General features: G+C 40.0%; 1 protein-coding gene across 1 annotated transcript in view; it reads left to right on the forward strand.

The window, feature by feature from the left end:
* The window catches only part of THSD7B (thrombospondin type 1 domain containing 7B), a 717,619-nt gene that overhangs the window by 690,254 nt on the left and 15,172 nt on the right, over positions 1 to 12,193 (forward strand). The window contains exons 21-25 of the mRNA XM_040971516.1: positions 2,000 to 2,159; positions 3,956 to 4,129; positions 4,229 to 4,324; positions 6,974 to 7,056; positions 10,555 to 10,747. Of these exons, the coding sequence (XP_040827450.1) occupies positions 2,000 to 2,159; positions 3,956 to 4,129; positions 4,229 to 4,324; positions 6,974 to 7,056; positions 10,555 to 10,747 (706 nt within the window). The remainder of the gene's footprint in view (positions 1 to 1,999; positions 2,160 to 3,955; positions 4,130 to 4,228; positions 4,325 to 6,973; positions 7,057 to 10,554; positions 10,748 to 12,193) is intronic.

Raw genomic sequence — 12,193 nt, forward strand, 5'->3', positions numbered from 1 at the left:
TGAGACTGGACAAAAGCATGATTCACATCCTGAATGACCTTGAGCAGGACAGTATGGGAGCTAGAACATCACTAATTTGGAAGGTAGAGTGACAGAGCGAAGGAGAGGCACACAGAGAGATGTTCCAGATGCTGGTTTAATCCCTTACCTGCCATGGTGTCCAGGGCTCAGCCAGGCTAAAGCAAGAGCCAGAGACTTCTTCTGGGTCTTCCACTTGGGTGGAGAGGCTGAATGCTTATAGTATTCCCTGCTGCCTTTCCAGGTATATTAGCAGGGAGCTACATTGGAAGTGGACCAACTAGGATTTGTACTGGTGCCCATATGGAATGTGGGCACCATAGGTGGTGGCTTAACCTGATTTACTACAGTACAGGCTTCGATGGAATGTTATACTTATTTTCAAGGACAAAGAGGAACAGGAAATTACAGAGTACCTTTGAGTCACAGCTTCCTTTGTGAATTGTCTTAGCAGCCACTCCAATGTATCATTACCCTCCAACATTCTAGCGCTGAGTTCTGAGCCTTGGGTTTACTGGGGCCAGACTGGCCTATTTCTCTGTGGATTGCCTAACCCTTGACCTAGATTGTTATTGGGACTCCCATCTTCACTCCTGCATCTGCAAGAGCCACAGCAGCTTCAGGGTCAGGGCAGCATAGCTGCTGAGATAAGAAGGTGGAATTCATTTCTGATTAAAGAGTTGAATACCTACTGGTGGCTGGTGGCAAGACTAACACAGAAATTTAAAGACTGGGAAGCTTGCAAGCCTAGCCCTCTAATGAGATTCCCTGCCCCCTTTCAGTCCCCTCCCCTTTTTCCTCTCCCCTGCACTTCGGACTCTGCATCTGCAGCAATCTGTAAATCTTCCACCAACCTTTGACTTAGTGGAAGCTGAGTAACACAACTGGAAAATTCATACGAATCTCTCTTTCCTAGAATTGGTATTTATCAATGATAATTGGATCCAAGAAGATATTTCCAACTAAATCTTTCCCCTGGTCCTTCCCTTCCTCACATCTCCTAGCAGGTGCTGAAGAATGGTGGCATCACATGATCTTTTTGGGAAGATGTGGGTCACCAAAACATGTTTGTGGTGGTTTCTGCAGTGGGTGCCAGCATGGGAACATGCTACCTTATGTTTGTTTCCCTTCCTTTCTTTACTGATTCATTACTATTGGACTCTTGCCATCCTTAGATTGCACTTCCTTAAGGAGGAAGCTTTCCCCTGTGTTTGGTCTCTGGACAATTTCCATAAGAATAGACCTTCCAGTGGAAGCTACCCGCATGTTCAATAGGCATTTTTAAAAGTATGAGCACCTGACTGAAGCTGAGAAGAGAATGCTCATCTTTTGAGTCTCTGCTAGAAACTGTATGGTGTAAGATGTTAGGTCAACCAATTCCAACCCTAAGCTTCAGTTTCATGAGATATTGGCTGAAATTTTGTTAATTGCTTAAACTATCTGAGCAACATTGATATCTTCAAAGAACATTATTTAGCACAGAATGCATGCTTGGATAACTACTTTTCATAGTAACACAGAAAAACAACGTTTTTACCAGAAGCCCCAACATCATCATTCTGAGAAAGCGCTGAATTCTGTACAAAAGAAAAATCAGAAAAATAACAGAGAAATGTTTGCCCTGTGGCTGTACATGCTCTCTTGGGATATGATCATGGAATATGCTTTTTTTAATTACATACACATAGACAAATGAAGTATTGTTTTCCTTTCAGTCAATGTTGGCTGAATTCCAGAATGAATTCTCATATTCTGACTCCATAAATTTGGTGGCTCATGTATGCATTCCTATTTCAGCTGATCTGGAAGCTCTAATGCGTTGCTCTGTGATGCTTTATTGTTAACATGGAAAGATAACTCCCAGAAAAAGAAAACTGAACAATATGCAGCTAGGGTTTTCCTACAGACAATGGTGGTTAGAGCCAAAACTTCCAGTTGTTAATTCTGTGGATAATTCTGCAGCTGTCCTTTGCTCACACAGGGTGGAGACTGTGGGGAAGGAGTTCAGGTGCGAAGCTATTCCTGTGTGGTCCACAATGGTTCAGTTGCTCACGCAGCTGCACGGGTAGAGGACACGCTCTGTGGAGAAATGCCCATTCAAACCAGCATCCTGAAGCAGCTCTGTTCTGTGCCTTGTCCAGGTATGTAGTTCAAATAATTAGAAGCACCTTTCACAGTGCTCTTATTTTTTTATTTATTGTTAATTTTTGAAGCATCTCTGTCTCTCATCAAAAGGGAAACATTTTATTGACTTTAATATTCATTGTATTGACTGCTTTGAATTATCACTGAATGCTTTAAGGCAGGGGAAGTTACCCAAAGGAAGTGGGAAAAGATTGGGTTTGGAAATCCAAAAGATGAATTAGACGCCTGTCTCTATTACTTCACTATGACATTAATTGAGTCCCTTTAAGCAGTGGTTTCTTCAACTAGGAAATATGCTGATAATATCTAGTTCAAGAGCACCTGTTATATTGGCCCAGATTCCAAGAATATTAACGGATTCCATGAGAAGGCAAATTCTGAGTGATAGCCCGATAGAAACTTACTAGCTTTGCATTTGCAAAAGTGTTTTCCAGCCACTGATGATCTGTGTAAATGTGAATATTACTATTATGTACATAAGATGAGTGCATTTATTTTAATATTAATAACAGAGCAGAATGTGTGACATGAGTCTGTGGTAGATTGATGTTTCCTTATAACACAGTATGGCATATCTAAGTATAAATGTGTGTATAAAAGAGTACCTGGGCATTAAGTTAACCACCATTTAAGTCAAATGATAATTCATGTCAGTGACTTATTTAACTGTTTTATAAGGTTTATGTGAACATCCATTTTATGGTGTTATGCTCATCTTTGAAAACTCAGTTCCCATCATCTTTACATTTTCCTTTGAAGTTTTTTCTCATCACTAGCTGACACAGAGCATTCTCTAGATAAAAAAGCAAAGTACTGTCAATCCAATTGTAGAGATCCTTTTATGAAACTAAATTAACCACAGCTTACTTCATTATTCTGTATTCTTTCTTTTTTTATGTTTGTTTTATTATTATTATTATCATTTTCTGATACAGTTCCATAGACTCCTTGGATTTCCCTTATCTCCTCCCCAAATCCCCCACCACCTAGTTCCTTTATATCATTACTAAAGTGTAGTTCTTCATACACAGTCATATGTCCATCATTGCGGGCATGGACAATGGCAGAGTCCAGCATCCTCTTGTCAAGATATAGTAAAGAGTTTCATTGTGAGTCCATCTTTGTCTGGAAGTAGAGATGCATGCTACACTGCATCCTCACATGTGGATGTGATAGTCTCCATTTCAGTTACTATACATCCCCTTAAATGAAAAGTCACAATACAAAATCAACAATAGGAAGAAAAATAGAAATTTGCAATGCCATGAAGTTAAATAACATGTTACTAGATAGGACAGTCTCCATTACACAGTTATTATACATTCCCTTAAATGAAAAGCCACACAATATAATTAACATCAGGGAGAAAAAAGAAATTAACAACACCATGAAGTTAAATAACATGCTACTGAATGATTGATGTGTCACTGAAGAAATGAAAAAGAAAATGAAGAACCTTCTTGAAAAAAATGATGCTACTGTATGATCTATGAGTCATTGAATAATTTAGAAGAGACACATTCCACCAACAAAAATCAGCAGAAGCTGTATTTCATGGATTTTGATGTTTGTTTTTGTTAGTTTCATCTCTTCAAAACAGTTTCTTGTGATTAGATTATTCATTATTCTATATACTTCCTAACTGGGAAAGTGATCAAAATAGGCATTATAGGACCTAAAATCTGTTCATTCCCCTAAACTCTGCAAAAGCCCTGCATGTTCCCCATCTGCATGAAAACTGCCAACTGCTGGTTCACTCTCTCTCCCATGTCCTGCCTGCATGACTATCTAGGAGACTGCCATTTAACTGAATGGTCGCATTGGAGCACGTGTGAATTGGCCTGCATCGATGGGAGAAGCTTTGAGACCATGGGTCGCCAGACTAGGTCAAGGACATTCCTAATTCAGTCTTTGGAGAATCAAGACAGCTGTCCCCAACAGGTTCTAGAAACTCGCCCTTGTGCAGGTACCAAGAATAGCTTTTATTCATTAGCTTAGATTGATCAATGCTTGTTCTGTTTTCAACAAGGCATAATAGAACTTCTGTTATCATATTTACTTGCAGGAGGCAAATGTTATCAGTACACATGGAAGACAGGTCTTTGGGACAACAATGAGCGAACTGTATGGTGCCAGCGTTCAGATGGCATTAATGTCACAGGTATTCCTGTCTACAACCCATGTGGGACATCTTCACAAAGATATTGAAGTGTTGGTGAGAAGAATGAACTTAAAAATTACAGGCAAAGCGTAGCTGGGCAGGTGGCTTATGTGATCATCTGAGCCAATTTTCACTAGGCCTCTGCATCTGAGAAATGAAATGGTCTTATTTGAAGAATCACGATGCATCAGGCAACTTAAAGAAATACAATAAACTAAATAGAACGTTTAAATGTTATGATCTGAGAAAAAGGTAGAAATAAAAAAACATGCAAGCAAGTTTGTATATATGCTTCTCAGTAGAAGATGTTTTAAAGATATACCACAGCCTCTAAACCTACACCACGACACTGATATATCATATCAATAAACATATATAAAGGTTAAAATTAAAAGAATTTATATAGATGAAAGTTAAAATATTCTATGTACTGACAGTAAAGACTGTAGTATTGCTATAAATTTCAAATGCTTTTATTCATGCCTAGACTAAGAAGTGTTAGGTTTTGAATATTTTATTAAATCATGGTCATTACTTAATCCCTAGATATAGACAGAAGTAGTTCTCTCATTCATGACACTGAATTATGGTTTAATTGTATAAATAGCATTCTCAATAGTTTTAAAGAATTTTATGCTTTCTTTTCAGAAAAATTAAATGATCACTGATTTTACTTAGCATTGTGGCTAACAAATAGCTTATGGAAGGGCTGGAGGGCGTGTCTAAGAATGGGAGAAGTATAGGCTGTTCCGTTCCCTTGTTTTCCTACTCTTATTTCATCGATAGTCTTCGTAATCCATAATTTATCCATAGCGTAATTTACTGCTCCCCTTCATCTTAGTTGTTGTCCTTGATATGCTCTAAGCCCACCTAGCTGCAGCTTCAGAAAGCATCGCATGAGGCAGTGACCTGTCCATTAACATGCTGGGAAAATGTGTGCAGTGAATGCTAGACGTGGCGCTCCTACCACATGCTGCACTACACATGGCTATGCAACAAGGAAGCTTAGGTCATCTGGGAAAGATTCCCAGAGCTTAATAACATTCTTATAATTTCTAAAGCAATTACACCTTATCTACCTTGCAATACTTGCTTCCTAATTCCCAAGAGGACTCCTTCCCTTGAAGCACTCTGAGAAGATCCCCTTGGTTTAAAGAGTGGAAACCTCTGGGCCCAGCACAATGCCATAGTGGCTAAATTCTTACCTTGTGAGAGCCAGGATCCCATATGGGCACCGATTCACATCCCAGCTGCCCCACTTCCCATCTGGCTCCCTGTTTGTGGCCTAGGAAAGCGGTAGAGGATAGCTCAAAGCCTTGGTACTCTGCACCCACACAGGAGCCCTGGAAAAAGCTCCTGCTACTTATGTTTGGATTGGCTCAGCTCTGGCCATTGTGACCACTTGGGGAGTGAACCAGTGGATATCCTTCTCTCTCTTTCTCCTTTTCTTTGTAAGTCTGCCTTCCTAATAAAAATAGATAAATCTTTAAAAAAAAAAAATTGGAAACTCCCACCCCCAACCACAACTGACAACAGCAGGACTAAACACAGCTCTGTGGTTATTGTCATGGACACCTAAATGATCAGTTTCATTACACAGTTGCTAATTCTGGTATGTAGGTTTTGCTTATTTATGTTCACTTTATTTTTCAAGCATGAAAACTTTGCTACCTCTTTCCTAAAGAAAATACCGGTCCTGTACCACCTTAAGCCCAGATCCTCTTGCTACTGAAATCAAATGAAAAAATGCCTGACAGTTGCAATAATGCAAATGTAAAAGCTTATAAATGCAAGTAATATTATATAACAGCTTCAATACTGAACTTGAATAACAAATCAGCTTCTTAGTCTAATTATCTCTGGGCCTTCCCCTTATCTCGTTTATTATGCTCAATCTTCAAAGGCAAGACTGGCAGGGAGATAATTTCCAGATTATAGGGATTTTAATTATCCTATTCATTTACTGAAAAATATTTTCTGAATTCCTACAAGTGTTGTATCGGAAATTCAACTGCTCCACCTAAAGCTTAGCACATTTGCTTCTTAAGAATATATGTGTGGATCTGTATTGTGTGTGTGTGTGTGTGTGTGTGTGTGTGTGTGTGTGTGTGTGTCTGTGTGTGTGCATGTGTCTGTGTACAAGTATTCTGGTTGGCACACAAATGCAAAGGTTAACAAAGCATTTTTGAAAAATCTCCAGGAACTGATTGATAGCACTTAAGGTATTCACAAACTTTAGAAATGCTTCCACTTGATGAATCTTTAAGCAGATATGTTGTGTGCTCCTCAACTATCAGTTCATATTTTCTGATTAGCATGAAAGACTTGCCTGTCCTTAAACTTGAATTGAGACGTTCTGCTTTCTTCCACTAGTGCTGACACAGAGTTTGCCCTCAAGCTTAACCATAGAATAGACTCGCATTGCCAACAGAGAGGTAATGAACAGCCTACTGTAAAAATCCTCCTATTTTCAGCCATACATCCTGTCATAATTAGTAAAGTAGGGCTGCACCACAGAAAAAGCCAATGAATTTTTTTAAAATAATACTGAGAATGTGATTGGTGCCAGTGGAAAAAAATATACCGCCCATTAATTAAAACTAGGTATCTGAGAGAAATCTGTAAATGATGGTGGAATTTCCTTTGCAGGTGGCTGCTCCCCTCAGGCCCGGCCTGCTGCTATTCGGCAGTGCATCCCAGCCTGCAGAAAACCTTTCTCCTACTGTACACAGGTGAGCCATGCATTAGAACCCCCCAAAAAGATCATGATGACTGAGTTACACAGAGCCTCCGCGCTGTCTGCTGCTGCCTTGCAGTGAATCCATGAAACCACGCTACCATCTAGAGGCACTTACAGGAGCAATCATGGTACAGAGCCATGCACAAGGAAAGCAGCATTTTTCTATAAATCAGTCTGGAGCCAAATCTGTCTCTCAGATACCTAATTTATATTAGCTCTGTTTGCCAATACGTGTTCTGGCTTGATTTATGTCTTCTTTTCTTAGTCTTTCATATACCTAAACAATTTTGAAAGATGTTATAAATGTTATTTGCATTTGCTGAGGCTGTGCTGTGAAATTTATTACATTAGGATTACTACTGTGTGAGCAAATTTTTGGCTCATTGGAAATAAACTAAACATATAACTGCAGGTAAAATGCATATATATTTTCAAAGAAAAATGGTATGCTTCTCTATCTTCCTAAAATTCCTATATATCACAGCTCAGGAATTAAGGCAAAATATGTAATTAATTCTAATCAAAATATGTAATTAATTCTAATCACTGTTGTTCATAATATGTTATATATATATATGCCATATATATATATATATGGCATTCCAAAATGGCTTTTTTGGGGGTATAACTTTTTAATTCCCTGCATAATTTTCTATAATTTTTATGAAGATTTCCATGAACATTCTCCATAAATTATGAGATGCTCAACCATGTATTTTTCAAACAAACAAACAAAAAGCTTATTTAAGGAAGCAATTGTGGGATAGTAGATCAAGCTGCCACTTCTGATGCTTAAATTTTGTGTTAGAATGACTCGTTCAAATCGACGCTACCCTATGCTTTGGATCTAGCTTCCTTCTAATGTGCTTGGCAGGTGGAATATGACAGAGAAAGTGTTCAGGTATTTGCCATTCACAAGCAGTTCTTGGATGGAGTTCCTATCTCCTGGATTTGGCCTGAAATTAGTTTAATTCTAGTTGTTGCAGGGGTTTGGGGAGTGAACCAATATATGGAAGATCTCTCCCTCCCTCTCCCTCCCTTCCTCTCCCTTTCCTTCTCTCTCCCTCTCCCTCCCCTTCTCTCTCCCTCTCCCTCCCTCTCCCTCCCTTCCTCTCCCTTTCCTTCTCTCTCCCTCTCTTTCCCTCCATCCATCTCTCTCCCTGGACTTATAATAAAATAAGTGAAACTACTAGGGACAGACACTATGGTATAGCTGCCTGTGACTCTGGAATTCCAGGGGGGGGGGGGCGGGTGAAAGTTCACACTGTGGCTTCTCCACGCTGATATGACTCCCGGTAATGCCTGTGTGAAAGATGTGGGTGGTGGTCCAAGTCCTTGGGTCCCTGCATCTAGGCGGGACATCTGGATGAAGTGTCTGACCCCTGGCTTCAACCTGGCCCTAACTAGCCATTGAGGCCATCTAGAGATGAAATCAGGAGAGGGAAATACTCTCTCTGTGCCTCCCATTCTGTAACTAGCTTACAAATACGTAAGCCGATATTTTAAAATAACATTAAAAATTGGAAAAATTTTTAAGTTGTATCAGTTTCTGAAAGAGCTAGGTTTCTTCTTTGAGTGTGCACATTTGAAAAATAATTTCATTAAAATGATCGAAGAACAAAAACTTCTCTGCTGTAAGATGGGTTAATGAGCACATCAGACAGCCGCATTTGGACTAATACTGGTTCCAAAGTAGAAGTTACAGTTTTCTGGCAACTATGTTAGTGTTCTCTCAAATGAAATGTATAATTTTCCCTTTAACTCTCAACATATATGAGTGGCTGGTTAAAACTTGATCCTCAAGCTGACAGTAGAGATGCTTCTTAAAAGATGTTTTTAGGGCCCAACACGGTAGCCTAAGTGGCTAAAATGCTCACTTTGCACATACTGGGATCCCATATGGGCACCAGTTCATGTCCTGTCAGCCCCGCTTCCCATGCAGATCCCTGCTTGTGGCCTGGAGGGTAGTTGAGGATGGCCCAGAGCCTTGGAACCCTGCACCCTTGTGGGAGACCTGGAAGAGGCTCCTGCCTCTTGGCTTCGGATTGGCTCAGCTCCGGCCCTTGTGGCTGCTTGAGGAATGAATCAGCAGATGGAAGATCTTCCTCTCTGTCTCTTCTCCTCTCTGTATATCTGCCTTTCCAATAAAAATAAATAAATCTTTGAAAGAAAAAATATCTTTAATAGCTGAGCATCTGCAGATTTACTTAGATTCCTCCTTTGTATTCCAGATGATACCTTCAATTAAAATCAGCCAGAAATACTATGGTGATTGTTATTAGTATGTAACTGCCCCTACTCCTAACCTCTGCACAGATATTAGATTGTGTTTTGGGAATTTTTAAATTTTGCAGAATGCATGAGTGCCTTGTTTACTTTTGTTTTCTATTACTCCTCCTGGCTGTGTGATGCACAGTGAGAAACCAAGTGGAGGTGACTGGTTGATAAGGAAGAATAAGTCAGAGTGACTAAGGGTCTGTTCATAAATGTCAGATAAGTAGTATAAACATGACATCTAGACAAAGAGCAAAGACATAGAGACTCAGAATCTCTTAAATTTTTATAAGAATTTATTGATTAATTGATGTGAAGGGCAGAAGACACACAGGGAGAAAACTTCCTTCTGCTTTTTCACTCATGAAACGTCTACACTGCACAGAGCTGGCGGGGGGCCAAAGCTGGGATTTCCATCCAAGTCTCCCACATGGGTGGCTGGAAACTAATTACATATTTTTAAAAAGATTTATTTGTTTTTTATTGGAAAATCAGTTGTACAGAGAGAAGGAGAGACAGAGAGGAAGATCTTCCATTTGCTGATTCACTCCTCCCATGGCTGCAACAGCCGGAGCTGAGCTAATCCAAAGCCAGGAGCCAGGAACCTCTTCCATGTCTCCCACAAGGGTGTAGGATCCCAAGGTTTTGGACCATCCTCAACTGCTTCCCAGGCCACAAGCAGGGATCTGGATGGGAAGTGGGTCACCTGGATTAGAAGCAGTGCCCATATGGGATCCCAGCACATGCAAGGTGAGGACTTTAGCTGCTAGGCTACCATGCTGTGCTCTGGAACCTAATTAGTTTTGAGTCATTGCTACCTCCTAGGGACTGCATTCAAAAGAAGCTAGGACAAGCAGGCAGGAATCTGTAACAACCAGGGAGAAGTTGAATGTAATTTTATTAAATACCATCAACATCTCCAAACGATAGGAGAGAACAAAGCAAATGCTCCCTGTTCGCAAAGAGCCATTACTTCCTGTTTGGAAGGTGTCAGAAATGTTAACCAATTAGAAAAGCCTGACAAGTTCTTTAATGCTGACTATGGAATTCAGGATAGCTGCGCATTTGATTTTCATCTCATTGTAAAGTCAGTTTCTGAAAACCCTAAATTGCTGTGGCATATCTTGCAAATATTAAGTGAATTCAACATTTAAATTATTCTTTATTCATCTGTGCAACTTGATATTTGACCACAAAAATATTTTCTGTGCTGCAGGGTGGCGTCTGTGGTTGTGAGAAAGGCTATACAGAAATAATGAGATCAAATGGTTTCTTGGATTACTGCATGAAAGTACCAGGCTCAGAGGAGAAAAAAGCTGACGTGAAAAACCTTTCGGGGAAAAACAGACCTGTGAATTCCAAAATACATGATATTTTTAAAGGATGGTCTCTTCAACCACTTGATCCAGGTGTGTTTCAGTTATGAATAAGAAATGCACATTTTCATGCAGAGGTGCGGGGGGAGGATGTTTCATGTTTTGAACACTTCACTGCTCATGATAAGGCAGGAGAGAGGAGGAGGAAAATGGACCAGAAAGATTAGGTCATGTGGTCGAAATCAAGAAGTCTCAGACTTCGTGTTGTCTGCTGTGTGATAGCCGTTACGTATAACATGTGTTCATGATGGTTAAGGATGATTCTGGGCCCCTTAGTCTCAGAGGCAGTGAGTTGTGTAACAAGATATGGTATTCTGTAAATATCCTTCATATATAAGCAACCTTGGTAAAGGACTCTTTTTATAACCGAAATAAAAAAGTAAACCTTAGAATGGAGTGGCCAAAAATGACAAGGAATGCCCCCAAGAGCCTGTCTTATCCGAGAAACCAAAGTGAAATGATAGAAATCGCTCTCCAAAGTAGGCAGAATTGATTGGCAGCATGGATTGTGAAATACCTGTGTGGGCATTAGAGGTAATTTTCCTAACATCTCTGTAGCTAAGTTTGCTAATCTATATAATGCATCTAATGACACCTGTCTTGCAAGATTGCTCGGATGTCTTCATCAGGTATATATCAGAATTGTAAGGTTCCACAAATGGGAGTTATGAAGGACAAGAATGCCCTATGTTCACTGATTTTTTAGTACACTGTGGTTCTGTGCTGGCTGGGAGTGCCGCATGAATTATCTCCCTCCTTTTTTGCAATCTAATGAGATGCCTGCTGAGATGCTGTCAGCCCCAGTTGTGGCACGAGAAAATGGTCATTTGCGCAGCAGAATTAATTTTAAAAGGATCACAATGGCAACGTGTGACAGAGGATGACGTAAAGGACAGATCATAAAGACTTCTGCATTCTGCTGGTCCTTGCTTTCTATTTTGTAAGAATGCAAGCCTGCCACCGCCCCCACCCTTCCCATCCCCACCCCCCCCCATCTTCCTCTTCCTCTGTGCCTATCCTGTTTACCTCTTCTAAAAGACAAAAGGCTAAGAATGACTCAACAGGGAGACCTAATGGGCAGAACACACAACAGAACACACAAGCGAAGCTCAGGCTTATTCTTTGGGAACCCTAAGAATTCTAGGTCTACCCACTCCAGCCCCTTGATGGTGTGCTTAAACGAAGCAGAAAGCAAAGCACAGGCCCCAACCAGCTGTGATTCAAGAAGGCATCAGATTTATAACTTTTTTTCTTGTTTAGTCTAATTTTATTTACATTCAATAAATTTAATTTTACATTAGATACCATGTCAATTAATGCCATAATGCTGTAAATGGTTGTTGATGTTTTGTTGGGGCTTTTAATTGATTGAGACAATACTTTGCCAGCTTTACCTTCAGACCAGAGATGGTCTCACCAAGAAATCGCTAAATTCTCTAGGATAATAAGATGCTGGACATTTTACTTGGTGAATACTTT

Source organism: Ochotona curzoniae, unplaced genomic scaffold, assembly GCF_017591425.1.
Source record: "Ochotona curzoniae isolate NIBS_2020 unplaced genomic scaffold, NIBS_Ocur_1.0 contig_2210, whole genome shotgun sequence".
In the NCBI taxonomy this organism is placed as follows: domain Eukaryota; kingdom Metazoa; phylum Chordata; class Mammalia; order Lagomorpha; family Ochotonidae; genus Ochotona; species Ochotona curzoniae.